General features: G+C 40.7%; 1 protein-coding gene across 1 annotated transcript in view; it reads right to left on the bottom strand.

The window, feature by feature from the left end:
- Nucleotides 1–1,316: 1,316 nt before the first annotated feature.
- DPT (dermatopontin) overlaps nt 1,317–26,106 on the bottom strand; it is a 38,433-nt gene continuing 13,643 nt past the window's right edge. The window contains exons 2-4 of the mRNA XM_019918730.2: nt 17,384–17,509; nt 5,201–5,308; nt 1,317–1,592 (exon numbers count right to left, since the gene is read on the bottom strand). Coding sequence (XP_019774289.1) covers nt 1,526–1,592; nt 5,201–5,308; nt 17,384–17,509 — 301 coding nt within the window. The 3' untranslated portion in view covers nt 1,317–1,525. The remainder of the gene's footprint in view (nt 1,593–5,200; nt 5,309–17,383; nt 17,510–26,106) is intronic.

The following is a 26,106-nucleotide window of genomic DNA, read 5'->3' as shown; positions in this document are numbered from 1 at the left end:
ATTCACTATCTTGGCCACCTAGATGGCTTGCATAACAAGGTGGGTGACCCCTGTGGTTTTGCTTGGCTGCCTGCTCTCCTGGGTCCCCTGAGAGAAAAAAGAAGGGAAGGGCAGCATAGACCTGAAAAGAAAAGGCCAACTGTATGGGTAAAGGAAATAGGGGCTCCCTGTGGTTAAAAAGCATTGGTGTGAGGAGGATTTAAAGGCAGAGAAATGTGGTTCCACCCTTTGTCCAATCCTTAATGGAAGCACTTAGCACTTTATAGTTTACGTATTGCATTTCTTAACCATATTCTGTCATAATCGTTATTGTATTCCTGGTGCCATGTATGGTACTTGGCACAATCACAACGCTAAGCTGTATGTTCTGAATGGATGGATGAATGATCAGAAAGGGGAGTGAAGCGAGAAAAAAGCTGACCCTTAACATTTGCAGCATAGTAAATGTTAGTATGTTTATTCCTTTTATGACGAAGAGAGTGAAAAGGGCTGGGGACGGAGACATCACAGGAGGAGGAAAGATAATGCCACCTCTGCAAAAGACACTCCTAAACTACACATAGAAGAGAAGGAGACCCCCCAGGACAGGCCTTCCCATCCAGAATATTGAGACCAATCCAAGTGAGTTTTCCAGAGCTCTCACAGCTACAGGGCATATGCCAGCCTTTCCAGATGCCAGTGAGTCAAACCCCTTTTTCAGTTTTCCAAAGCACCCTGACCACACTCCCTTTCCCTCCAGGTTCCTAATTTGAGTTCCATTCTCTGACCTCTCTTTTCTTTCTTGTTTTTGTCTTACTTGAGACAGATTCCCACAGGTTCCTCTGGTTCCGATGCTCATTTTCATTACTGGGTGTGCTAGTAGTCTTCTTCCAATTTAGGAAATTCTTCTAATCCTCAGTCTTTCAGCCCCCAAACTCTTCCACCTCCCCATTTCACCTCACAGTCTCCTCCCTCCTGGAGCACGGAGCTCTGTAGGTGAACTTCTAGGCAACCATGGCTCATGTGGTGGGGGAGAGTGGAAGCATGTCCCCTGAAGGCAGAAGGTCTGTTCTAGGTGAGGACCCTAGGTTTCCTTCAAACAGTCATAGCTGCAGACCTTCCTTCCCCTTCCTCAGTTTCTGCCCCTTCACTCCACTACTGAACCTGTTCACAGACACTGCTCAGCAACAGGCAGCTTATTGGGTAGAAAAAGCAGCAGCAAGGCTGTGACAGGTGCTCCAGCAGCCAGGCTTCTTTTTCAGGCTGTGAGCATGCACACAGAATACATGGTGTGCAACAGAGCCGTTGTCACTCATATAAAATCGTTGCTATGGAACTTGTTGAAAGTGAGAAACTGTGGATTTTATTATAAGTGTGATACTAGTCAGAAGGGCCCAGATAGCCGGCATAGCAACTATCAACCAGCTCAGGGAGAAGAAAAGAGAGCGGTAGAAACCATTTAGGAGTCCCAACTGATGTTAACATAAGTGGACATCCTCAGGTCTCCTGGCCCCTTTCCCTTCACCCAGATTGGTAGGTTGCAAATCTAAACATTTTCAAATTCGCAGTTGTAGTCAGTCATCCGGCACATTATGAACTTCCACTGGCGATCCCTGTGGGGAGAGAGTCAGAGAGCTAACGTCAGTGAGAAAAGACACCTTAGGAAAAACCACTGCTAAGAGTAAAGGAGTGAAAAACCTTTGGAGCATTTAGGGTCAACTAATTTCACTTTCCTCTCAGAAGACACATCTATGAAGTCACTAGAAAACCTACAAGTAATCGTCTATGAGGTCAGGAGTCCTGGACACCGCCTCACCTAGTTCAAGTTGCACCTAGGAGGGGACTAGCTAGGTCACTGGCATGTCGAGGTCCTGTTTATCACCAGTGATCAGTTCACCACTGCTCTGTCTCAAAGGGACCTCTTAGACATATAGGTTAACAACGTGTAATAAAAGCATTTATTCAACATTGTCTCCATTTCACGGTAAAGAATCTTCTCTTACCTAGGCCATCCATCTGCTCATTCTTTCTTTTCCTAAATACCTATCATGTGCTAGGCTCCATGCTATACCCTGTGTGTTCCCCTTCAGAAGACACTATCATAGGGAAATGAAGGGAGGGGAAACAACTCTAAAACCCATAAAGTGAAAAAGAAAATGCCTGCCATTCTTGTATAACAAATTGAATTGAGTATTTGTTTAAATGGTCAGGCATGGGTATGAGAGGACATAGAATTGCTCAATTTTGAAATAACATGGTGTGGATACATTTCAAGGAATGTTCTTTGCTAAGGGCTAGCCTAAGTTCTTCGTTCACCCATTTAACAAAAAATTTTGAGATCCTACTCTGCACAGCACTTTTCTGGTCTGATTTTGTTTAACAATGATAACGGTGATGGTATTGACAATTGTAACTACTATTTGCTGAGTCCTCCAATCTATCCAGCATTGCACTAGATGCTTTACATATTTTTTCATTTAATCCTCATGATAAGTCATTGTTAAGGTGAAGAAGCAGACTCAGAGAAATAAGTGGCCTTCATTAACATAATTAGGTGACAATTTCAGGTTCCAAGTTTGTTGAACTCAAATCTTCCTCTTTATCTTATATCAGAATGCCTCCATAACTTGATACCCATAATCCCATCGAGGACATGGGCTGTCACATCCTTCGCAAAGTCTTGATGAAGGGCAAAAAGAAAGAGTCATTCCATATACGATCACACAAATGCTTCCCAAGAACAGTGAGGTCATTCAACCTTAGAATATCCTTCTTCCTTTTCAATCTGAAAGGCCTCTTCCCAGATCAGTTTCTCTAAAACACCAACAGTGGTAAGATCTTCATCCATCTGGAAGGTGGGGCTGACTACTCTCAGTCCTGGGAGATAACAGCAGCTATGGTACACGCTGCTCAAACAGCCTAAGGCAGGCTTTATCATTTGAGTCTGCTGCTCCAGCTTGTTTGTTTAGAGTTATTGGGCATAGGGTCCTCCAGTACAGATCTTTAAGAGCCTGGATAACCAACTATTTATTAGTATTTATTCCTGCAGTTGGCAACAGAGGACATGGCTTGTTTTAGATGGAGGTTAGAAAAGTGGTAGCATGCATATTTATCAAATGAATTTTATTACTGTAGACAAGTCTTATTTATCTCTGTGCCAACAGACACAGGTAAATAAGATCTTCAGCCAGGCATTCACGCTACTCTTTTACGAGGCTTTTAATTGATGCTAAGCAAAATGTAGACTACTTGGTTGTAAAAGAATCGAGGTACCCAAATCAGGCTTAGTCGCTGATTTCTTTCCTGGACAGTGGTGCTCAAGCAGGGGCAGTTTTGCTCCCCAGGGTTCATTGTTGCTGTTGTCACAACTATGGGCGGGGGTTGCTACTGCCAGCTAGCGTGTAGGGGCCAGATGCTGCTGAACATCTAGACTGCACAGGAAAGGCTCCTGCAACAAAGAAGTATCTGGCCCCAGTTGTCGGTAGTGCCCCAGATGAGCAACTCCATTCCAGGAGGAAACCACTACGATTTGCATGTAGAGGAAAAGCTCCTGCCCAGTGAGTCCTGTGCACTGACAATATTTATCCAAGGTAGCGGCCTCAGCCTCTTTTAGCAGAGTGGAAGAAATCGAAGTTGTGGACCTTTAAGCCACTGATTGTTAGTGACAGTAGCAAAATTACATGGGTATATTCATTTTAAACAAATGCATGACATAGTATCTCAGTTTTCCAAGATTTTGAGTTAAACCACATAACTGAAAATTTCCAAGCCAAGCAGTTGGACATTTTAACTGCCAAAATGTATTTATTTGGTGGAAATTTTGGATGGCATGCTTTCTTTACTGTATTCCTTCCTGCCTTCTTAAGGAGGAAATGCAGAACTAATTTTCATGATGACTTGGAGACATCATTAGGAATATTGAGCTCTCTGCTATAATGTTATCCAGTGCTGCCCGTTGGGGATACACACGCCTGCTAAATGTCACCGGGCTTCCATAGTCTTTGAGTTCTTAGGTCTTTCCTTTTCTTTCTTTCTTTTTCTTAAGTATGTTTTTGTATGTGTCACATCATTCAACTATTTCTTTTCACTGGTGAAGTGAGTCTCATTCTAAGTAATATCTTTATTTTTTAATTTGCCCCTTCTAGAAAATAGTAACTAAGCTAGGTAAAAACATATCTAAAATACAAATAATTAATGTGTGAGAACTAAGAAGTTCTGCTATGAGCAAATGTAAGGGTTTTTGTTCGTGGAGCCGGCAACACGTATTGTGTCTTTTCAGAGCTACTTCATGGGGTTTTTTTTCTGTTTTATTTTTCTTTTTTTAAATTAAGGATTGTGTCAGTTGTATTGTATTGTATTGTATTGTATTGTATTGTATTGTATCAGTTAGGTGTGATATCATTGCACTCAAAAGCATAAATATACACAAAACATAAGTCACACTCAAATTTGTCAATCTATTATTTAATGAGTTAGGTTTTGTCCTATTTGAAAAATATTTATTGCTAACTTTTCAGGAATTCATTTGCTGTGTAAAGTGATGATCACCTGACTAAAAGTAGACAGATCAACCTTTTAACACCTGAATTTATTCATGTCTCTTTATTAGTAGGGAGAAGAATTTTTATTTTCTTCTTCTTGTTTTGTTTTGATGTATTCAATATTTGTGATAAGATTGGGAGCTGATTGTGAGAGCAAACAGATTTAAAAAATTAGTGGCGTTTTCTTTTCCGTTATTTAAATTCTCCTTTTTTATTTCTAAATAAGGTTGGTAAGTTTTGTGTGTTTCTCCCCTCCAGCCCCCTCTCCTTCTTTTCTCTCTCTCTTCCCACAACCCAAAGTGGGGACCATATGGAGAAATGGCATTGGAGAGGGTTCATTTTGACAGTGGGTACTCTTTCAATCATTTTTGTACTCTCTTCCTAATGTTTGGTAAGGAAAAATGCTCTTTGAAATTGAATACAGGGAAAAGCTTAGAACATCATGGAATACCAAGTTGGGAATTTCCTGCTCTGAGCAAGTTGGAACACAACCTCATCTGCTGCTGCTGAAATGGGTTCAATTCTCATTGCTTTCCACTGTCCCATCAATCTCTCAGTTAATCTTAGACCAAGTAAGAAACTCAAATAGGGAAAACCCCAGATCCAGGTTCCTACAGGCATGATTCTTGTGTGGAGCTAATTCCTGACCTCGCTAACCCTAGCCCATGGTGAAGGCTCACCTTTCCACTGGAGAGAAAGTGGTTGTTGCTCCTCGTATATAGTAATCATAATTGTAGGAAATCATGTCCATTTCCTCACCATAGTGGCCTGGATATTCTGTTGTCAGCCTATGTGGGAAGAACAAAAGGTTAGAGGGAAAAGATAAAACTATTATTGCTGGAGGCAAACAGGAGCAAACAAGAGACATACTATAAGGGAGAGATGGAGTTTGAACATTATGGGAGACCCAAACCAGAGTTGGGTGGCCTCCACCAAGCTAGTCCAGGCTGCCAAATGATGGACAGCTTCCTTGCACTTCTCATATTCCTTCTTGCCGTTAAACTATACACTGAAAAAGATGTAGATAACTCCTCAGGTCTCGAGGAAATATTGATTAATATCAATATTAATCCATTCCATTCAAGTCCACTAGAACCATGTTTTCAAACTGTGGATTGTGACTTAGTTGCAGATCATGAAATCAATTTAATTGGTTAGTACCAGATGAACTTTAAAAAAAGAAGAAATAGAATAGAAAATATCAGAGACTGCATTGTACACACTAAAGATAAGTTCTTGGGTGTGCGTGTAAAAACTTTGTTTCAAGTATATATGCATGTTTGTATTTATATGATGTTTGTATTGTGTAATAGTTTAATATGCATTTTTTATTGTGAGTCATGATCTAAAAGGTGTTTGAAAAATATTAAAGTAAAAGGTAAGCTGTACAAGGGTGCTCTTTACCTAGTCTGCCATTGTTTCTTTGGCGCCTAAAACAGTTCCTGGTACCTAGTAAGTATTTGCTGAATAAATAAATAGCCTTGGGAGAGTCATTTAATCTCAGTTTCCTGGTCTATAGAAGAATGAAAGCTACCTTATAGGTTTGTCATTGGCAGTAATACAAATATGTGTGACACGTGGTAGGAGTTGAATTATTAGAAGAAATTTTGTTTCTTCTTCCTCCTTCTCCTTTCCTTCTTTCTCCAAAATTACGTCAATCCTGGGCCTCTCTCTGAAGAGGTTCGTTGTGGTCCACCCTGGAATAAATCTTGAATTTCCTGGTTCTTATAAGGCTAAACCACTGGGGCTCTTCAAGACCAAAATAGTCCTTTCAGTATGATACAGGTTCCCCAAAGTCTTCATCTGCATCCCCAAGGCTGCTTGGGAAACAAATAGTGAGTGTTAGTAATTTAATGTGATTTGGGGTCATTGTATGTTGATGATAGAAACATCTCTCCCTGTGTAGTCATAATACTGCAAGATTGTCATGAAATCTTAAAAAGATTGATTTATAAACTGGAAGGTCTCCCAAGAGAATCTCAGTGCTTAGATGCAACAAGATCAATGGTTAGCTCAGGGTAACCTGGGTTAGCCAGAGCCCTAAAAATTCACTGTCTTTGTTCATAACCATCCCTTTTCCCACATTATGCAGTTGTCCTTGTTCTCTGATTTTTCTCTTCTTAAGACATAAGTATGCTCTATCAGGATGCCAGACCCAACATGTTCATGAAAGGAAATAAGGCTAATGCAGAAGTCTATTTTGTGCTTCTAAAGAGACCCAGAACAGGGGCTTTATCTTTCTAATGAAAATGTTAAATGACTCATAAGTGGACCTAATAGGTTGTCATTTGGATTCCATTGGTTTATGATCCCTGAGGATCCTAACAAGTGCTAGATTCAAGTTTACCCAAAGAAAGAGGGATTGGTTGAGAATGTGGATAATGCAAATTAGGATTAAAAGAGATGGAGTAGGAGGTGTTTTTCTTGCATCAGGAAGCACAAAGTATTTTCCAGAACTTTTAGAGCATTTTTTAGATACAGTGTATAAAAGTTAATTGCCAAACATTTTAATACCTGCTGAGGCAAAGTCTACATAAGGTAATACTGCATTAGGCTAAATCCAATTGCCAAAACTATTGGAAATAATTAGGCTAGACTTCTATTTAAGTCTTTACTGATCTACCTTCAGATGATTTGGATAGTTAAATACATTTGGAATAAGTGGGAAAGAGACTTGCATTTTAAAAAAATCATGACATTTTAAGCTTCAAAGGGGGACAAAAGTCATCCAACGCTTTCTTCAACGAGCATTCCCTATTGCTTCATTTTTGGAGGTGATCAGACCAAAGGGCCTGCTGTTCAACTGGGAGATTTCTCTGTGGGGGACTGCTGTTCAGTGAATTTCTAGAATGCCCTGGAGAAGGTATTATGCATGCTTATTTGTGTATTTCCATCTTGATCCCAGGCAAGTTTTTGTTTTTGCCTTATTTCTGGGGTTTGGTGTTGTTTTGTTTTTGTTATAAAATCATGAGATAAAGTTTAGACTATCTTACAGAATCCTAGATTAAAGAGGCTAGGGAAGGAGTTTGGATATTGATAGAAATTATCCCTACTTTATGAAACTGAAAATACAGAGAGAGAAAGGCCCCTTTCCTCCCCTTTGGGAGGAAAGTGAACCTCCCAAACACCATTCATAGAGGGAGCTGCTGTTTCAATACGGTCCAGGATTCTGAATTTTAGAACCAGATAGATGTGTCTCCGTTTAGTTCGTGATGACATCATGCACACACAAAATATTCTAATAAGTGAAAGCCCTAGTAATGGCTCCTCAGAGGAAAAAAAGAATTTAAACTTTCAGAACTAGGTATTGGGACAAGGGCATAGGGACTTGTCAGGAAATTAAGAGACTACAGGGAAGCAGAAGATCAGCGTTTCATAAGCTATGGCAATGAGCTTCCAGAGGGAGAGAGGGGGAGAGTTCAGTGTGGTTGCAGATTCCTTGTGAATTACCAGGTCACTTCAGGCAGCTTTTTGGCAAAGCACACTTCATACTGAGCATTGCCATACATTCCTAGGCCAATTACAACAATCAAACAAGCCTTCAGCTTGGAAAGATGAAGGGAAAGTTCAGTCAGAAAGGTGTCTTTATTCAATTTACTGAAATGAGTCACTTACGGAAGGTCTTCTATCAGGAGCCTTACATACCCCTTTACAAAGAAGTACATATGTGTGTGTATGTGTTCCTCCTATCACTTTTAGATGAGTGACTATTGGGGTACAATTCCTCGCTTTACATTACTTTTTATGCCCTATGCAGGCAAGATGAGAGAGACAGAAAGTTGTTCCAAAGCTAAGTGAGAACTTGATAACATAGAACCACTTGTACAGCTTCTTGTATTAGATAAGGTTGAAGGAGATGGAAAGAAATTAGTTATGAACTGAAGAGAGCCCATACAAATGGAAGGGATTTTTAAGACTGATATAGGATTTTCTCGTCTAAGGTTATTAAAGCTCTGAAATTATCAGTAGATCCAACTAGAATCAATAAATGATTTCTCTCCAATACGTTACCACAAACTGAACTGCAGCTGATAGATGGCATTCTCCTTTGCTGTGAGAATAGGACATATCACAGAGCTTACTCAGATATATGTTATCACATTCATTTTAAAAAGGGGAGTAGAGATAGAATTTAGTTAGATAAAGAGGACAATTTTACTTTTTGTCGGAGGTTTGCTTAAGAAATTATGCGGTTTTTAATAGTTAAAGGGTTTTGACTCTATTCTTTAACAGAAAGTGACTCAGTATAAGATTTTAACAAACTTCACCTTTATTATTGATTACTGAGACTTGAACATAAAGTCAGACTTCATAGCACTAGCATCTATCTGTTACATGTCTGACCTGCTGGTAGGTAGGACAGCTGGATTATTTGGGGTCATCCTAGAGGCTCCACTTTCAGGCCATGCATCCCACTGGAGTGCACATGAACAAATGGGGCCATGTCTCATGACCCAAAGTCAGCTGGTGTCACATCCTCAACCTTATCCCACTTTGTGAAATGCCAGAGAGGCACACACTACAGACTTCTACTGTAAAAACTGGAAGAAAACTCAGCACTTACAAGTTAACAAACCAGAAGGGGGTACCTGAGGAAGCCATACTTCAGCATTTTTAAAGACAAGAGGAAACAATGTTTTCCATCCCATTGTTAAGAGCTCAGCCCATGCTCAAACAACATTTCAGAGAAGCTTCTGCTGGTCAGTCCAATCTCTAGTTCTGTTTTGCTCCTATTTTCTCCACTTCCTAATTAACACCTCATTTAAAATATCACATTCTAATGTTCTATTACTTGTTAGCACCACATATTTAGCATCTGATTAGAAACAGAATACTGTATAGCATCTTGTTTCACGATGATGATCAATACAGTGAACTCTTTGAGGGGTCATTGGTACATGGAAGTCATATACACCTTTATGATCGAGTTCAGCAGTGGGCATGGAGGAGAAATTCAACATTTATAGACTTGATGTATTGAAGCTGGCCTACATTCTGCATCCAGCCAAAAAGAGGATGCCCCTTTCTGACAGGAAAATCATTGAGAAATGTCTTAAATAAACAGAATCTGTTTGTGATCAATCCTCTCGCATAATAAATGCTTTTCTAGGTAAGCTACAAGAAATGAGAAAACTTTAGTTTAGGCTAATTTGCCAGTGGTCTGGCACCCCCAATAGGTGCTGTACCAGAACCTGTTTGAATTACTTTTGCAGAAATGCGAAAAGTAAAACCCAATTGCACTTATGCATAAAGGAAAGCAACCTCAAGGGAACAGTCACCCTGGCTTCTACTGCAAAGAGCTGGGGAAAGTGGTCAAGTGAGACTAAATGACTCTGTAGTCACCAAAGTGCCCTTCTCTGCAGAGAGACCCTGAACTCTGGGGGTATGAGAAAGAATGCAGTATGTTCATGTCTGTCCACTTGTGGCGGATTTTGGAGATCTATATATCAAACAGTTCAAGTATGTATCGCAACATGGGGAACACAGTTCCAGAGATATCTGTGACTTAAATTAGAAGAGGAAAGTCCCTAAGTATTTTCCAAATTATTCTCTTAGAACTGAATTTCCAGCTCGCTGTCCAAGCTCAGAGCTGGTCAGCAAACACATTTGTTTTGATTCATGCTGGCTTTCACTGGCCAACTTACATCATGGTTGCCATGGTCCTGCAATCAGTGGGGGCAACTCCATCTGCAACATCTCCCCTTCAGCAAAAATAACCACTTTCTTCTCTGTTTTCACTACTGGGTGCCTACTGTATTGTTACCTAATACTTCACCTGTCCAGGTCTTATTTCCTTATCAACACTCAGAGAGCTCAGTTCTCTGCAAAGAACATGGGATTGGGAAGCAGATAGACCTGTTGGAATTGAGTTCAGTACTTTGAACAAGTCGCAATTTCTGCACCTCAATTCTCTGATCTGTGTCATAGTATCATGAGTCGCATGCATAAGAAATAAACAAGGCACTAGCCTCATCCACCAGAGGGCAGCCAGCAGAAGCAAGCAGAATTACATTCCTGCAGCCTGTGGAAGGAAAACCACATTCACAAAAGATACACAAAGCAAAAAGGCAGAGGACTATGTATCAGAGGAAGGAACAAGGTAAAACCCCAGAAAAACAACTAAATGAAGTGGAGACAAGCAACCTTCCAGAAAAAAAATTCAGAATAATGATAGTGAAGATTATCCAGGACCTCGGAAAAAGAATGGAGGCAAAGATCGAGAAGATGCAAGGTGTGTTTAAAAAAGACCTAGAAGGATTAAAGAACAAACACCTACAAAGAATTAAAGACCAAACAAGCAGAGATGAACAATCCAATAACTGAAATGAAAAATACACTATAATGAATCAATAGCAGAATAACTGAGGCAAAAGAACATATAAGTGACCGGGAAAATAGAATGGTGGAATTCACTGCCATGAAACAGAAAAAAGAAAAAAGAATGAAAAGAAATGAAGACAGAATAAGAGACCTCTGGGACAACATTAAACACACCAACATTTGCATTATAGGGGTCCCAGAAAGACAAGAAAGAGAGAAAGGACCTGAGGAAATATTTGAAGGGATTATAGTCAAAAACTTCCCTAACAGGAGAAAAGAAATAGCCACCCAAGTCCAGGTAGTGCAGAGAGTCCCAGGCAGGATAAACCCAAGCAGAAACATGCCAAGACACATGGTAATCAAATTGACAAAAATTAAAGACAAAGAAAAATTATTGAAAGCAACAAGGGAAAAACGACAAATAACATACAAGGGAACTCCCATAAGGTTAATAGCTGATTTTTCAGCAGAAACTCTACAAGCCAGAAGGGAGTGCCACGATATATTTAAAGTGATGAAAAGGAAGAACCTACAACCAAGATTACTCTACTTGGCAAGGATCACATTCAGATTCAGCAGAGAAATCAAAAGCATTAAAGGCAAGCAAAAGCTACGAGAATTCAGCACCACCAAACCAGCTCTACAACAAATGATAAAGGAACTTCTCTAAGTGGGAACCAAGGAGAAGAAAAGGACCTACAAAAACAAACCCATAACAATTAAGAAAATGGTAATAGGCATATACATATCGATAATTACCTTAAACGTGAATGGATTAACTGCTCCAACCAAAAGACACAGGCTCACTGAATGGATACAAAAACAAGACCCATATATATGCTATCTACAAGAGTCCCACTTCAGACCTAGGGACACATACAGACTGAAAGTGAGGGGATGGAAAAGATATTGCATACAAATGGAAATCAAAAGAAAGCTGGAGTAGCAATACTCATATCAGATAAAATAGACTTTAAAGTAAAGAATGTCACAAGAGACAAGGAAGGACACTACAGAATGACCAAGGGATCAATCCAAGAAGATATAACAATTATAAATATATATGCACCCAACATAGGCACACCTCAATACATAAGGCAACTGCTAACAGCTATAAAAGAGGAAATCAACAGTAATACAGTAATAGTGGGGGACTTTAACACCTCACTTACACCAATGGACAGATCATCCAGACAGAAAATTAATAAGGAAACACAAGCTTTAAACAACACAATAGACCAGATAGATTTAATTGATATTTATAGGACATTCCATCCAAAAACAGCAGATTACACTTTCTTCTCAAGTGCAAATGGAACATTCTCCAGGATAGATCACATCTTGGGTCACAAATCAAGCTTCGGTAAATTAATTGAAATCATATCAAGCATCTTTTCCGACCAGCACACTATGAGATTAGATACAAATTACAGGGGGAAAAAAGGAAAAACCCCACAAACACATAGAGGCTAAACAATACGTTACTAAATGACCAAGAGATCACTGAATAAATCAAAAAGGAAATTAAAAAATACCTAGAGACAAATGACAACAAAAACACGATGATCCAAAACCTATGGGATGCAGCAAAAGCAGTTCTAAGAGGGAAGTTTATAGCAATACCATCCTACCTCAAGAAACAAGAAAAATCTCAAATAAAAAGCCTACTCTTATACCTAATAGAACTAGAGGTAGAAGAACAAACAAAACCCAAAGTTAGTAGAAGGAAAGAAATCATAAAGATCAGAGCAAAAATAAATGAAACAGAAACAAAGAAAACAGTAGAAAAGATCAAGAAAACTAAAAACTGGTTCTTTGAAAAGATAAAGAAAATTGATAAACCTTTAGCCAGACTCATCAAGAAAAAGAGGGAGAGGACTCAAATCAATAAAATCAGAAATGAAAAAGGAGAAGGTACAGCAGACACCGCAGAAATACAAAGCATCCTAAGAGACTACTACAAGCAGCGGTATGACAATAAAATGGCCAAGAGGCACATGACAAGCTGCTCAACATCACTAATTATTAGAGAAATGCAAATCAAAACTACAATGAGGTATCACCTCACACCAGTTAGAATGGGCATCTTCAGAAAATCTACAATCAACAAATGCTGGAGAAGGTGTGGAGAAAAGGGAACCCTCTTTCACTGTTGGTGGGAATGTAAATTGATACAGCCACTATGGAGAACAGTATGGAGGTTCCTTAAAAAAATAAAAATAGATTTACCATATGACTCAGCAGTCCCACTACTGGGCATATACCCAGTGAAAACCATAATTCAAAAAGACACATGCACCCTACTGTTCATTGCAGCTCTATTTACAATAGCTAGGTCATGAAAGCAACTTAAATCCCCATCTACAGATGAATGGATAAAGAAGATGTGGTACATATATACAATGGAATATTACTCAGCCATAAACAGGAACAAAATTGGGTCATTTGCAGACGTGGATGGACCTATAGACTGTCATAAAGAGTGAAATAAGTCAGAAAGCGAAAAACAAATATCGTATATTAACGCATATATGTGGAACCTAGAAAATGATACAGATGAACCAGTTAGCAGGGTGTAAATAGAGACACAGATATAGAGAACAAATGTATGGACACCAAGGCGGAAAGCGGGGGTGGTGGTGGTGGTGGGATGAATTGGGAGATTGGGATTGACATATATACACTAATATTTATAAAACAGATAACTAATAAAAGCCTGCTGTATTAAAAAATAAAATATAATTCAAAGAAAAAGTCAATGTGTTAACATGATAAGTGCTCAATAAATAAAAATCATCATTATCATCATCATCGTGATCAACAGGAACTGAATCAAAGTCTATGAGTTGTACTTATTTTATATTCGTTTATATTCAGTCTGATTAAATGAATTCATGAATAGAAGAATGAATGATTATTTCTAGAAAACAGTAAAGGAGAGCAGACTAGAGAGAACAAAATGACAAATTTGGTCTCAAATTGCGAGGTTTACTTTGTTCTAAAATAACAAGTAGGGCCTGGCCTTCGTTACCCAATACTTACTAGACAACCAGCGACATCTCTGAAATTTCTGCTCTTGAAGTTTGTGCATAAGAAAGGAGGCAGCACTGAGATGCATGCAGCGAACACATTTCTTTATTATAAATATGGCACAGTAATTACGATGGCCACCCCAGCTGAAGAAAGGTATGACTGATTTTGCTCGAGCTCAGAGGCGCCATTGTCTCCCGAATGAGTGCTTTGTCCATCATGCAATGCCAGGCAATGGTTGGTGCAGGGCACCAAAGCATCTAAACTCAATGCAAGCTGCTTTAAATGTTAACATTCAGTCCTATTTCTCAAAGTGTGTGTGTCTCCATCTCTATAATAACAGCTTCCCACCTGCTCAGAAGAACCAGTGTAGAAGCTGCCCTTCCCACCAGACCTCTGGGAACAGTGCCGCAGCAGGCATTTGAGCTGGGGTAGGGGTGACAGACGCCACAGTGGAGGTGCCTATGAGGTCATTCTTGTCCCTGCCACGATTTCATGGGGAACAGTCATGCAGACACTATCCATCTTGTATTAAAATCTGAACAATGAGAGTAGGAGTTAAAGATTAGCTTTGATGGAGTGCTTTGGGGTAGACAGAGGAGAATATTATGATGAACTGATTTTCTTGTTGTTGTTAGCCAGAGCTATCTAGGAATTAAGAAGAAAAATTCTGTGGCTATGACTTGAGCAGGGGAGAGGGGGACTAGGCAGCGGAAAATAGAATGCAACATCTGAGAGTCATAGAAACTCAAGGCTGAAGGAAAACTAACGGGTTATCTGTGTTAATTCTGAAGAAGGCCATTATTTTTTTGGTCAAAACATATTATCCAGTGAACCTGATGTAAGGTCACGAATCTGGAGAAGAACCATTTAGGAAAGGAAACACATGCTCAATTCAAAACTGTCGGTTCCTGGGACATATTCTCCACATGGACAGCCTTAGCATGCTGATGGGGGACAGCCGCTGGAGCTGTTTGGAGACTGAGGAATTATTTCAAACAGTCTGTGAAAGGTTGTGGCTTCCTCAGTGACGTGTTTGTGGTTTGCAGATGAATGGACTAAGAATGAATTCTCACATATAAATAAATATGCGTAACGTTTACATATGTATCCAATCCCAGTGGGGACCGGTGAGTGACGCCATGTCTGCATCTATCAGGAATTCGCTTTCTTGCCAGAGCTCAGTGATGCTGTATTATCTCATGAGAAACTGCAGAGACTGAAATGGGAGCAGCACCTTGGTTCCCACCAAACAAATAAATCCTGCACTTATGTGGGAGTTGGTTGGCTGATTTTTTTTTTTTTTCCTGTTCAGAGTGGTGCTATTCCTGAATCCCTAAAAGCTTGCAAGCACAGAGAGGATAGATGCTCACTTCTCAGTGTCAGGCTCAATGCTGCAGAATGGCCTTCAAAGTGGGAAGAGAAAAATGTCCCCACCTACACATGTCCAGTTCCCTGGGAGGTGATTCAAGCTAGTTAAAGTGATGTAAGGGAAGGTTTCAAATAAGAGAGTTATCAGGAGTTTTCACTGTGGGAAGGTGTGGGAAAACAGTTCTCACTCCAAAGAGCTGTTAAAAGGATCAAATAAAATGATGCTCGTGAATGAAGTCTTTTTCCGCTATAAAACATCATCATATCAATGTCAGGTTTCACCACTGTTACAGTTCCTATGCGCCTGTGATGTTTCGTTATTCATTCGAGAAATGTATTAAGGGCCCGCTTTGTGCCAGGCGATATGCTGAGATGCTGAAGAACTATGACCTAATTCATGCCCTAGAGGTTTCATTCAATTTAGAAAAACATATACCGTCATGACTCCGGAAATGTAAAGATGCCACTAAAATGTCTAGACACACCAGTGGGAGAGTGAGTCATGCACTGCTTACCATGGTGATATGGCAGCCTCGTTCTGCTGCTGCTCCAAGGGTCCCTTTGAAAAAGTACCATTTCCTTGACAACCGTGGTAGCTCTCAGCTCTAACACCACGCAACCGGAAAGAGGTGCAGTAAGTGAAGCCTTCCTTAGAGGGACCGCTTCTAAGTTGACTTGCTGTGTCTTTGTGAGTAATTCTCTCCTTTCTCCCCCCACCCTTTGGTTCTACCAACCATCAGTGACATGTCTGGGTGAGGTAGTGGGATGAGGAAGGGGCAGGGTAGGGTGGTGAAGGAAGATGGGCAGACCATTGCAGACCAAAGCCAAGGATAAATATGGCTACCAGAGATTTGAATGTCTTGGGCAACTTAAGAAAAGTTGCACATCTCTATTTGTCAGTCTTTGATATCAAGACTTTGTGCCTACCTACATAGTTCCATGTTCATTAATTTCCTAGCATCTTAATGATTGGTAGGCTCCTTCCACTCTACCCTAGAATGTGAAGCCCCTTTGGCCTTGGATTCAGGACCTTTCACAGTTATATCCTACACCCTAGCCATGCCTGTTTGCCTGCTGTGGTGGAGTAAGAACAGCTTTATGGAGGCATTTTGGAAAGCTGGACGAGGTCCCTGCCCCATCAGATAGCTACTGATATCAGCTGACGTTGATCTCTGAAGTTACCATTTATCATTGCTTCAAACAGAAAAATGTTAAGAGTTTGGAGATGCATATCCTTAGAGACATTGTGCCCCACGTGGGCATCTGTGGAATAATGCTCTCTGGTTGCAGAGAATAAGCATAACCCACAAGGCTGTTCTTCCAAGCATCACTCTGAGGAGAGATACATCATTTGAGTCAGCCAACCTTCAAATGTTGACACTTTTGGATTCCTTTGTCCAAAGCAGAAATGTCTGACTTGTTTGCAGACTGAAGAACTTGGGACAAGTTACGTTGTCAACATCCAGTGTAAGTTATCAGGGTAAATAAATATACACACATCCTCCTAGTCAACCCAAAGTCTAGGTCAGGGAATATGTGGCATCAGCCCAGGGAGCCGGAAAGGAACAAAATTTCACAGACTGGAATTACATAGTTATCTAGAAAGCACTAGCCTCCTTTTTCAGTCTGTAATTATATACTATGTTTGCCACTCTGACCTGGAACAGGGTTGGCTTCTTCCAGAGAAGTCCCGTGGGAAAACATAAGTTCCCAGATGGGTTCAGCAGCCTTGGATGTGATGAGTAGTTATTGTGATAGAGGGAAAAGAGCACTAAAACAGGAGTCAGTACACTTCAGCTTAGAAGTGAACCCCCATGAAATAGCTGGGTGGTTTCGGGCAAGTCACATCCTTGCTCTATTCTGTTTGTTTCCTTTTCTGCCAAAAGAGGGATATAGGAGCAGTGGGTTGATGACCTGTAAGGTCTCTCCCAGTGTGAGTATTATTCTGACATTTTTTTCCACTCATCCATCCATCCATCCATCCCCTTCTATAGGCTAGATGCTATATTTAAAACTTGTTTGTGACAGCCCAGGCTTATTTGAAGCCAGAAACCTGGACCAGAGCACCGCCCCCCACCACCCCGCAAGCTCCCCTCCAGCCCCAGAAGCAGTGAGGAGTTGCGTTTGGCTGCTAAACTCACCAGCAGGAATATGGGCATCTCTTGCTGTAGCGACAACAGTAAAATTGCCACTCCCGATCCAGCACTGACTCGAAGTAGCGGCTCTGGAATCCTGCCACCAGTCCATTGTTGGAGCACGTCTGGTACCTGAAGAGAAGAGAACAAGTCCAAGTAAACCAGCCACAACGATGCACAAGTAGAGCCCCCCTTTCCAAGATCCCAGCTCCCTCAGTTATTGAGTCATGACAGTCTTTCAGTGACCTAGATTCCTTACAATTTATTCCATTTTTATGCAAATCATAAAAAACCTTTGTTTTACTGGTAGGAATGATGTATACTCACCATTAAAATTCAAATGATTCACAGTCTTTCAACCGAAGGAAAATTGGGAAACTCTGCTCTTGTTAGACCTCTATGAATATATTGTTAGATGGAAAAAAGCATAAATGAATGGATATAGAGGCATCTGGAATTTTTACAAATGCAATATTATATTGTTCATGCCATTTAAAATAAAAGATAATGTAATTCACATTACTTGCATTAAAATAAAAAGAATACAAAGAGAAGCTTTCACAAGACCTTCTTAGAAGCATAAGCCTGGAGACGGAGCACAAGGATACTCAGCAGGCAAAGCCCAGATGGGCACAGCGATTTGTACAGGGTGACCCAGTACAAGCTGTGGGGAGCTGGGACCACAACCCCAAGTTTTCACAACGTATCCGGGAATCTTTCTATTGCCCACTAGACGTCAAGCTCTACATGGTCAGGGAGCGTTTGGTCAAAATTCTATCCCCAGTGCCCACTGTGGGTCCTGGCATATGGAGGCAGTCCTTACAGAGTGGTGACGGGCCACCTGAACTCCTCAAACATCCTCTAAGGGTCCCTTTCCTGTCTAAGCTGCTCAGTTCTAATTCTTCTAGTCTACAGACCCTCCCTGCAGTCACATGAATTTTCACTGTTTCATTCTATCTGGGCTGCTATTGGTCTAGGAATCAGCCTGTTTCATCTTCACAGCACCTTGCTAGCTAAGCGTTGGCTTAGAATAGTGTAATCATTTCTCCCTTTGTTCCATGTCCTGTTCCACTTTCTCCCACTCCTTCCCCATATCCCACTGGTGCCTTAAGGCTTGCTCCTTTTGCTGTGTTGATGAGGTTGCTGTTCTCTACCTGGCCGCAGTGGGCTCCCACCTTGCGCAGAGTGAGAGCTTTCATAAAACCTTCCAAAGGAGGTCTTTAGCTACCTCTGCTTCTTTGTATTCTTACCCACCTGGCCATTGATCATGTTCCCTCTTATGAGTAAGCAGAGAAGGCAGTTGTCTCTGTGTCACAACCTGACAGCTGCTGGAATACAACCCTGCTTTTCAAGGAAAGGTAAGTTTCCAGAAAATATAATAGGTAAAGTAAGAATAAGTACCTGATGCTGATAGGTGAGAGGGACCTTGCTGACACACAAACTATAAAACCATCAGTGACTGGATTTCATTTCATTCTTTTTAATTATTGGAAATGATCTTCTGGGTCTGACAAAACTAGATATTAAATATATTTCATGTCTGGTCAGAAAGCATCTGTACTTTTCATCATTTATTATTCATTTATTCATTTATGCTTATATATATTCAGACATGTGTTTATTTATCCATTCATTCATTCAACAAACTTGTACTCCCTCACTATTCTGTTTCAATCACAGTGCTTCTGTGTGGAAAGAAGAATTGAGAGATGGGCTTGGTACTCGGTCACCATACAAACTGGCTTGAATTCCAGGTTCCCAGGACGTGTAAGAAGTTCTGAAAGACCTTAGAAAGCTCAACTGTAGGAGATCAATAGTGCAATTTATGACGTAAATTGAGACCTGTGCCCTTTGATGATCTAGTCTTCTTTGCTCTACCAGTACTCACATCTCATCAGGAGTATTACCGCCTTGGAAAACACCTGGTATGTATCAGGAAGCCACGCACTTGGAATGGACAACCAAGGTCTGAAGGGTAGCCTTGGGGGCTGATCTTCCAGCATGGTCTTGTTCTATCCTAATCCTAGCAATGCGAGTGAAAGCCAACTTCAACAGAAAGCTCTAAGAGTTGTAAACAAAGCTCATATGTGTCCAAAGAGAGACGGTGCAGCAAACTGGTGCTCTCTGTGAGCTTCCTCCTTACCATCACTAAAATTCTGCCTTCCTCTAAAAGAGCCCTTTCAGAACTGAGCCAGGCTGTGGTTTCCCTGGAGCTGTTGTTCCATTGTCTTGGTTTGTCCTGTGCACTCAGACTATCACGGGGATAGCATTCCCAGGGTGGTGAGTTCCCATAAGCAAAAATAAATGTAGCAAGATAAGCTGAATGGTTTCACGGGGTACCAGTTCTGAAGGCTATCCAAGTTCCATGAATTCTCCGCCGGCTGCCAGCCAGGCAGCTGACCCCATAGTCCTTATGGGAAGTGTGTGTGTCACTCTTTCACACACCACCTCAGATAACACTGCCCTGTGAAGATTATTTGGACACTACAGTCCCAGGGCCTAAGAACATATGATGAAAGTTAGACAACCAAAGAGAGCTCACCTCCCCCAGCTTCTGTCCCATTGCACTCACATTTTAGTAGAGTGAGCCTGCACTGGAGTTTGGCAGTACATGAGGCCAACACAATGAAATGATTCCTTCTAGAATTGGATTTTTGTAAGGGTACATTTTCACACTCACGTGGGAGCAGTATAGCAGGGTGGTTAAGAGCATAGGCTATGTTGCTGGACTGGTGCTCCAACCACTTCTGACTGTCACCTTTGACAGGCTTCAGACCCTCTAATGGTCTCAGTTTCCTCAGCTGTAAAATGGGCATAATAACAGTATGTACTTATTAAAGTTATTGTGAAGACCAAATAAGGCAATGTATATACAACTCTGGGGATAGTGTCTATTAATGATTAATAAATTACTTACTATTGTCATCATACTTTCATTTAGTCCACACGGCACTTGTGAGTATACTCTGTGAAATCTGCCCTTGGCTTCCCAGTCTCCATCAGTGGAAAGCTGGTGGACTCATATGTGTTCCTTGAGCTGCTGTTTCCCTAAAACAAAGCTCACAGCAGTCAACTGTCTTAGTCACTGACACACCCACTTTGCAGCATAGATATTTGAGTATGACTTATTGCCCCCAATAGATGGTAAAGTCCTTGAAGGAGAAAGATCACTTAATCTTCAATTTGAATTCCCCACAGTGCCTGACAGTGGGGTCTAGCAAATGTTTGATGGAAGAATGATGAACAAATGAATGATGAGGGCATCTTCCATTATCAGAGGCAGAATGGACTTTTAAAAGCCTGTCATTCAAATCCAGGAAGGGCCCTGAAACTCCCTCCAAGTAGTTCTCAGGAACTCACGTTGAGCCATCCATCTTCCCACTTCCACCTTCTCTTTCAGGAACAAAGCCTACTCCAGGACGAGGGTGAAAAATGAATATAGCTTTAGGCATTTCTCTCCCTTTCAATCACCTTTTTAAAAAGTACCTTATTTAATAAGACTCAGTTAAACATTTGGCCACAAACTGCAGGATTGCAAACACAGGAACCAGGCAGGTGAGAAAGGGAATGAGGGCAGCCTGTCAATGGGAGCGGCGGGGGAAGTTGGAGAAAACTTGAATCATTAAAGTGATTCAGATTCAATTTTTTTTTAAAGAGTTTTATTAGCAACTAATCAAGATGCTTTTTTTTTTTTTTTTTTTTTTTTTTTTTTTTTTTTTTGCGGTACGCGGGCCTCTCACTGTTGTGGCCTCTCCCGTCGCGGAGCACAGGCTCCGGACGCGCAGGCTCAGCGGCCATGACTCACGGGCCCAGCCGCTCCGCGGCATGTGGGATCTTCCCGGACCAGGGCACGAACCCGTGTACCCTGCATCGGCAGGCAGACTCGCAACCACTGTGCCACCAGGGAAGCCCCAGATTCAATTTTTAAAAATGGTTGATGGTGAAAAGACATTCTTGAGGATCTGCTTTACTTCCCAGCACTCGGTTGTTGCTCCTGAATGGTCCACAGAAAAGAGTTTGAGCCCAAGACTGTAGCTTTCCTGGTGTACAGTGACAGGACCCCAGCTGAGCCCTAGGCACAGACTCCCTGAGAACATTCCCTCAGAGTCTCAGGACCCTGGGGTGCCCTCATTCAGGACTCTCTCCTCTCCATTTGAAAAGCCATATTTTCTTTCTTATCATCTCTTTGAAGCCTGGAGGCTCAGTTTCACAAACTGGAGCACTGTTAGCTGTGCTCCACCTGACACTAGAAACTTTCTAGAAGGAAAATCAGCAGGCAGTTACTCCTCCTCTGACAATAGTCATGGACCTTTTCTGAGAAAGTGGTCTTTCTGAAAGTGGTTTCTCTCAGGGCCTTCACCCTAAAAGCAAAGACAAAACTTTCTCCTGTGTCCACAATAACAAAACATGGAAGTGATAGGATGCAGGGGAAAGAGCCCTTGTTGAGGAATCAGCAGCATGAGTTCTGGTCCTAGCCCTGACCTTCACATGCTGTGTGGAGCCTCATCTAAGTCACTGTGAGGATGAAATAAAATGATGCCTGCAAAAATCTTGGCGAAGATAGAAACAGGAAGATCCAGGATCCAAACTCAGATTTTTCTGAGGCCAAAGCTCCTGGTCATGAACTTTCAGGGAGCACGAACTGCTGCTCCAGGATTGTCATTCTGCTTCTGGTCCAACCTCCGGCCAGGCTTTCTCACTGTTTTTTTGTGTTCTTCATTGGGTCCAGGGCTGTTGGTCAGGCCCAATGATGGAGGCCAGGACTGGAAGGTGTGCACATATCTGGTTTTGCTGGTGAACTCCTCTGTGAAGTTTTAGTCTCTCCTTCCAGTCTCTGCTGGTCTCAGTCCCAACTCAAAGAAAGTCCAAACTCTTAGCAAGTTGGGGTTGGCATTGGGTTGAGTGGAGAACAGGGTAAAGGAAAGCAGCACTATCTTGGTTAAGAGCTTTTACAGTCCCATCAAATGGGTGGGCTGGTTGTGCTGGTAGCTTTCTTCCAGCTCTATAAACATACAGACGTGTTTCCAGGACTGCTATCCAGTCTTCAGCTCCACGGCAAATATGAAATAAGAGCAGCTTTGATCATCATCCAGGCTGGTAGCCACTCCATGTGACCGGGAGACCATGTGGCAAAGCTCTTACTCCCCAGTGTTTCTCTCCCAACCCAGCTTGATGAGGGTTTAAATTCCACCAAGGGAGACTCATTCTTTTAGAGTAAAGTTTGACTCCTGTAAATTCTATTTTCCCCAGAATAATCCTTTGAGTTGCTATCAGACATTTATAACATGGGTCACAGAGTTTCAGAATGTTTGTTAAGTTTTTCAACAAATAGTCATTAGAACCTACTCTATGTCAGGTGCTGTACTTGGTCTGCAATCCTTTCCAGACAACTGTGCTAATAAGAGACACCACAACAATACAGATATTGGAGAGAAGAAGTAGATTTGTAGTAAAGAGAGAAAAGAGAAACAAGAAACTGGCTTGGGATGGTGGGGCAGTGAAATGGCAAGTGGCAGAAGCAAACCAATTTGGGAGCACGTTTGCCTACTTAAAGGAGCTTTAAAAGTTCTGGATTTCTCTCTTAAGCCCCAACAGAATGACTCCATTCCTCATCTTGTCCTTTCTGCTGACATTTATACCTACTTACACAAAATGGAGACGACAATTTCTACCCTGATAGTATTACATGAAGATTAAAGAGAAGCTATATGTTAAGTGTCTACCCCAGAGCATAGCACAAAGTTTATTATGAAAGGGCAGGAAAGGAGCTCTCCCAGAGATCCCCATCTGAATGTTAAGACTGAGCTCCACCCAACAGCAAGCAAACTCCAGTGCTGGAAGCCCAATGCCAAACAATTAGCAAGACGGAAGCACAACCCCACCCATTAGCACAGAGGCTGCCTAAAATCACAATAAGGTCACAGACTCCCCAAAACACACCACAAGACACAGTCTTGCCCACGAGAAAGACAAGATCCAGCCTCATCCACAAGAACACAGGCACCAGTCCCCTCCACCAACAAGCCTACACAACCTACTGAACCAACCTTGCCCACTAGGGGCAGACACCAAAAACAACAGGAACTATGAACCTACAGCCTGTGAAAAGGAGACCCCAAATACATTAGGTTAAACAAAATGAGAAGAAAGAGAAATATGCAGCAGATGAAGGAGCAAGATAAAAATCCACCAGACCAAATAAATGAAGAGGAAATAGGCAGTCTACCTGAAAAAGAATTCACAGTAATGATAGTAAAGATGCTCCAAAATCGTGGAAATAGAATGGAGAAAATACAAGACTCATTTAACAAGGACCTAGAAGAACTAAAGAGCAAACAAACAATGATGAACAACACAACAAATGAAATTTAAAAATCTCTAGAAGGAATCAATAGCAGAATAACTGAGGCAGATCAATGGATAAGGGACCTGGAAGATAAAATAGTGGAAATAACTACTGCAGAGCAGAATAAAGAAAAAAGAATGAAAAGAATTAAGGACAGTCTCAGAGACCTTGGGGACAATATTAAACACACCAACATTCAAATTATAGGGGTCCCAGAAGAAGAAGAGAAAAAGAAAGTGTCTGAGAAAATATTTGAAGAGATCATAGTTGAAAACTTCCCTAACATGGGAAAGGAAATAGTCACCCAAGTCCAGGAAGCACAGAGAGTTCCCATACAGGATAAATCCAAGAAGAAACATGCCAAGACACATAAAATCAAACTATCAAAAATTAAATACAAAGAAAAAATAGTAAAGGCAGCAAGGGAAAAGAAACAAATAACATACAGGGGAATCCCCATAAGGTTAACAGCTGACTTTTCAGCAGAAACTCTGCAAGCCAGAAGGGACTGGCAGGACATATTTAAAGTGATGAAAGGGAAATACTTACAACCAAGATTACTCTACCCAGCAAGTATATCATTCAGATTCAACAGAGAAAATAAAACGTTTAGAGACAAGCAAAAGCTAAGAGAATTCAGCACCATCAAACCAGCTTTACAACAAATGCTAAAGGAACTTCTCTAGGCAGGAAACACAAGAGAAGGAACAGACCTACAAAAACAAACCTAAAACAATTAAGAAAATGGTAATAGGAACATACATATTGATAATTACCTTAAATGTAAATGGATTAAATACTCCAACAAAAAGACATAGACTGGCTGAATGGATACAAAAATAAGACCTATATATATGCTGTTTACAAGAGACCCACTTCAGACCTAGGGACACATACAGACTGAAAGTGATGGGATGGAAAAAGATATTCCATGCAAATGGAAATCGAAAGTAAGCTGGAGTAGCAATTCTCATATCAGACAAAATAGACTTTAAAAAAAAGACTATTACAAGAGACAAAGAAGGACTCTACATAATGATCAAGGGATCAATCCAAGAAGAAGATATAAAAATTGTAAATATTTATGCACCCAATATAGGGGCATCTCAATGCATAAGGCAAATGCTAACAGCCGTAAAAGGGGAAATCAACAGTAACACAATAATAGTAGGGGACTTTAACACCCCACTTTCACAAATGGACAGATCATCCAAAATGAAAATAAATATGGAAACACATGCTTTAAATCACACATTAAACAAGATGAACTTAATTAATATTTATAGGATATTCCATCCAGAAACAACAGAATACACTTTCTTCTCAAGTGCTCATGGAACATTCTCCAGGATAGATCATATATTGGGTCACAAATCAAGCCTCAGTAAATGTAAGAAAACTGAAATTGTATCAAGCATTTTTTCTGACCACAATGCTATGAGACTAGATATCAATTACAGGGAAAAAAATGTTAAAAAATACAAACAGATATAAGCTAAAAAATACAATACTAAATAACCAAGAAATCACTGAATAAAGGAAAGAGGAAATAAAAAAATACTTAGAAACAAATGACAATGAAAACACGGCAACCCAAAACCTATGGGATGCAGCAAAAGCAGTTCTAAGCGGGAAGTTTGTAGCAATACAATCCTACCTCAAGAAACAATAAAAATCTCAAATAAACAATGTAACCTTTCACCTAAAGCAATTAGAGAAGGAAGAGCAAAGAACCCCCCAAAGTTAGCAGAAGTAAAGAAATCATAAAGATCAGATAAGAAATAAATGAAAACTAAATGAAGGAAGCAATAGCAAAGATCAATAAAACTAAAAGCTGGTTCTTTGAGAAGATAAACAAAATTGATAAACCATTAGCCAGACACATCATGAAAAGAGGGAGGAGACTCAAATCAATAGATTTAGAAATGAAAAAGAAGTAACAACTGACACTGCAGAAATAGAAAGGATCATGAGAGATTAGTAAATGCAACTATATGCTAATAAAACAGACAACCTGGAAGAAATGGACAAATTCTTAGAAAAGCATATTCTGAAACTGAACCAGGAAGAGCTAGAAAATATAAACAGACAAATCACAAGCACTGAAATTGAAACTGTGATTAAAAATCTTCCAACAAACAAAAGCCCGGGACCAGCTGGCTTCACAGGTGATTCTATCAGACATTTAGAGAAAAGCTAACACCTATCCTTCTCAAACTCTTCCAAAATATAGAGGAGGGAGGAAGACTCCCAAACTCATTCTATGAGGCCACCATCACCCGGATACCAAAACCAGACAAAGTTGTCACAATAAAAGAAAACTACAGGCCAATATCATTGATGAACATAGATGCGATAATCCTCAACAAAATACTAGCAAACA

Source organism: Tursiops truncatus, chromosome 1 (assembly GCF_011762595.2).
Source record: "Tursiops truncatus isolate mTurTru1 chromosome 1, mTurTru1.mat.Y, whole genome shotgun sequence".
NCBI classification, from domain to species: Eukaryota; Metazoa; Chordata; class Mammalia; order Artiodactyla; family Delphinidae; genus Tursiops; species Tursiops truncatus.
The sequence above is the reverse complement of the archived record's forward strand: the minus strand, read 5'-3'. Positions and strand labels throughout refer to the sequence as shown.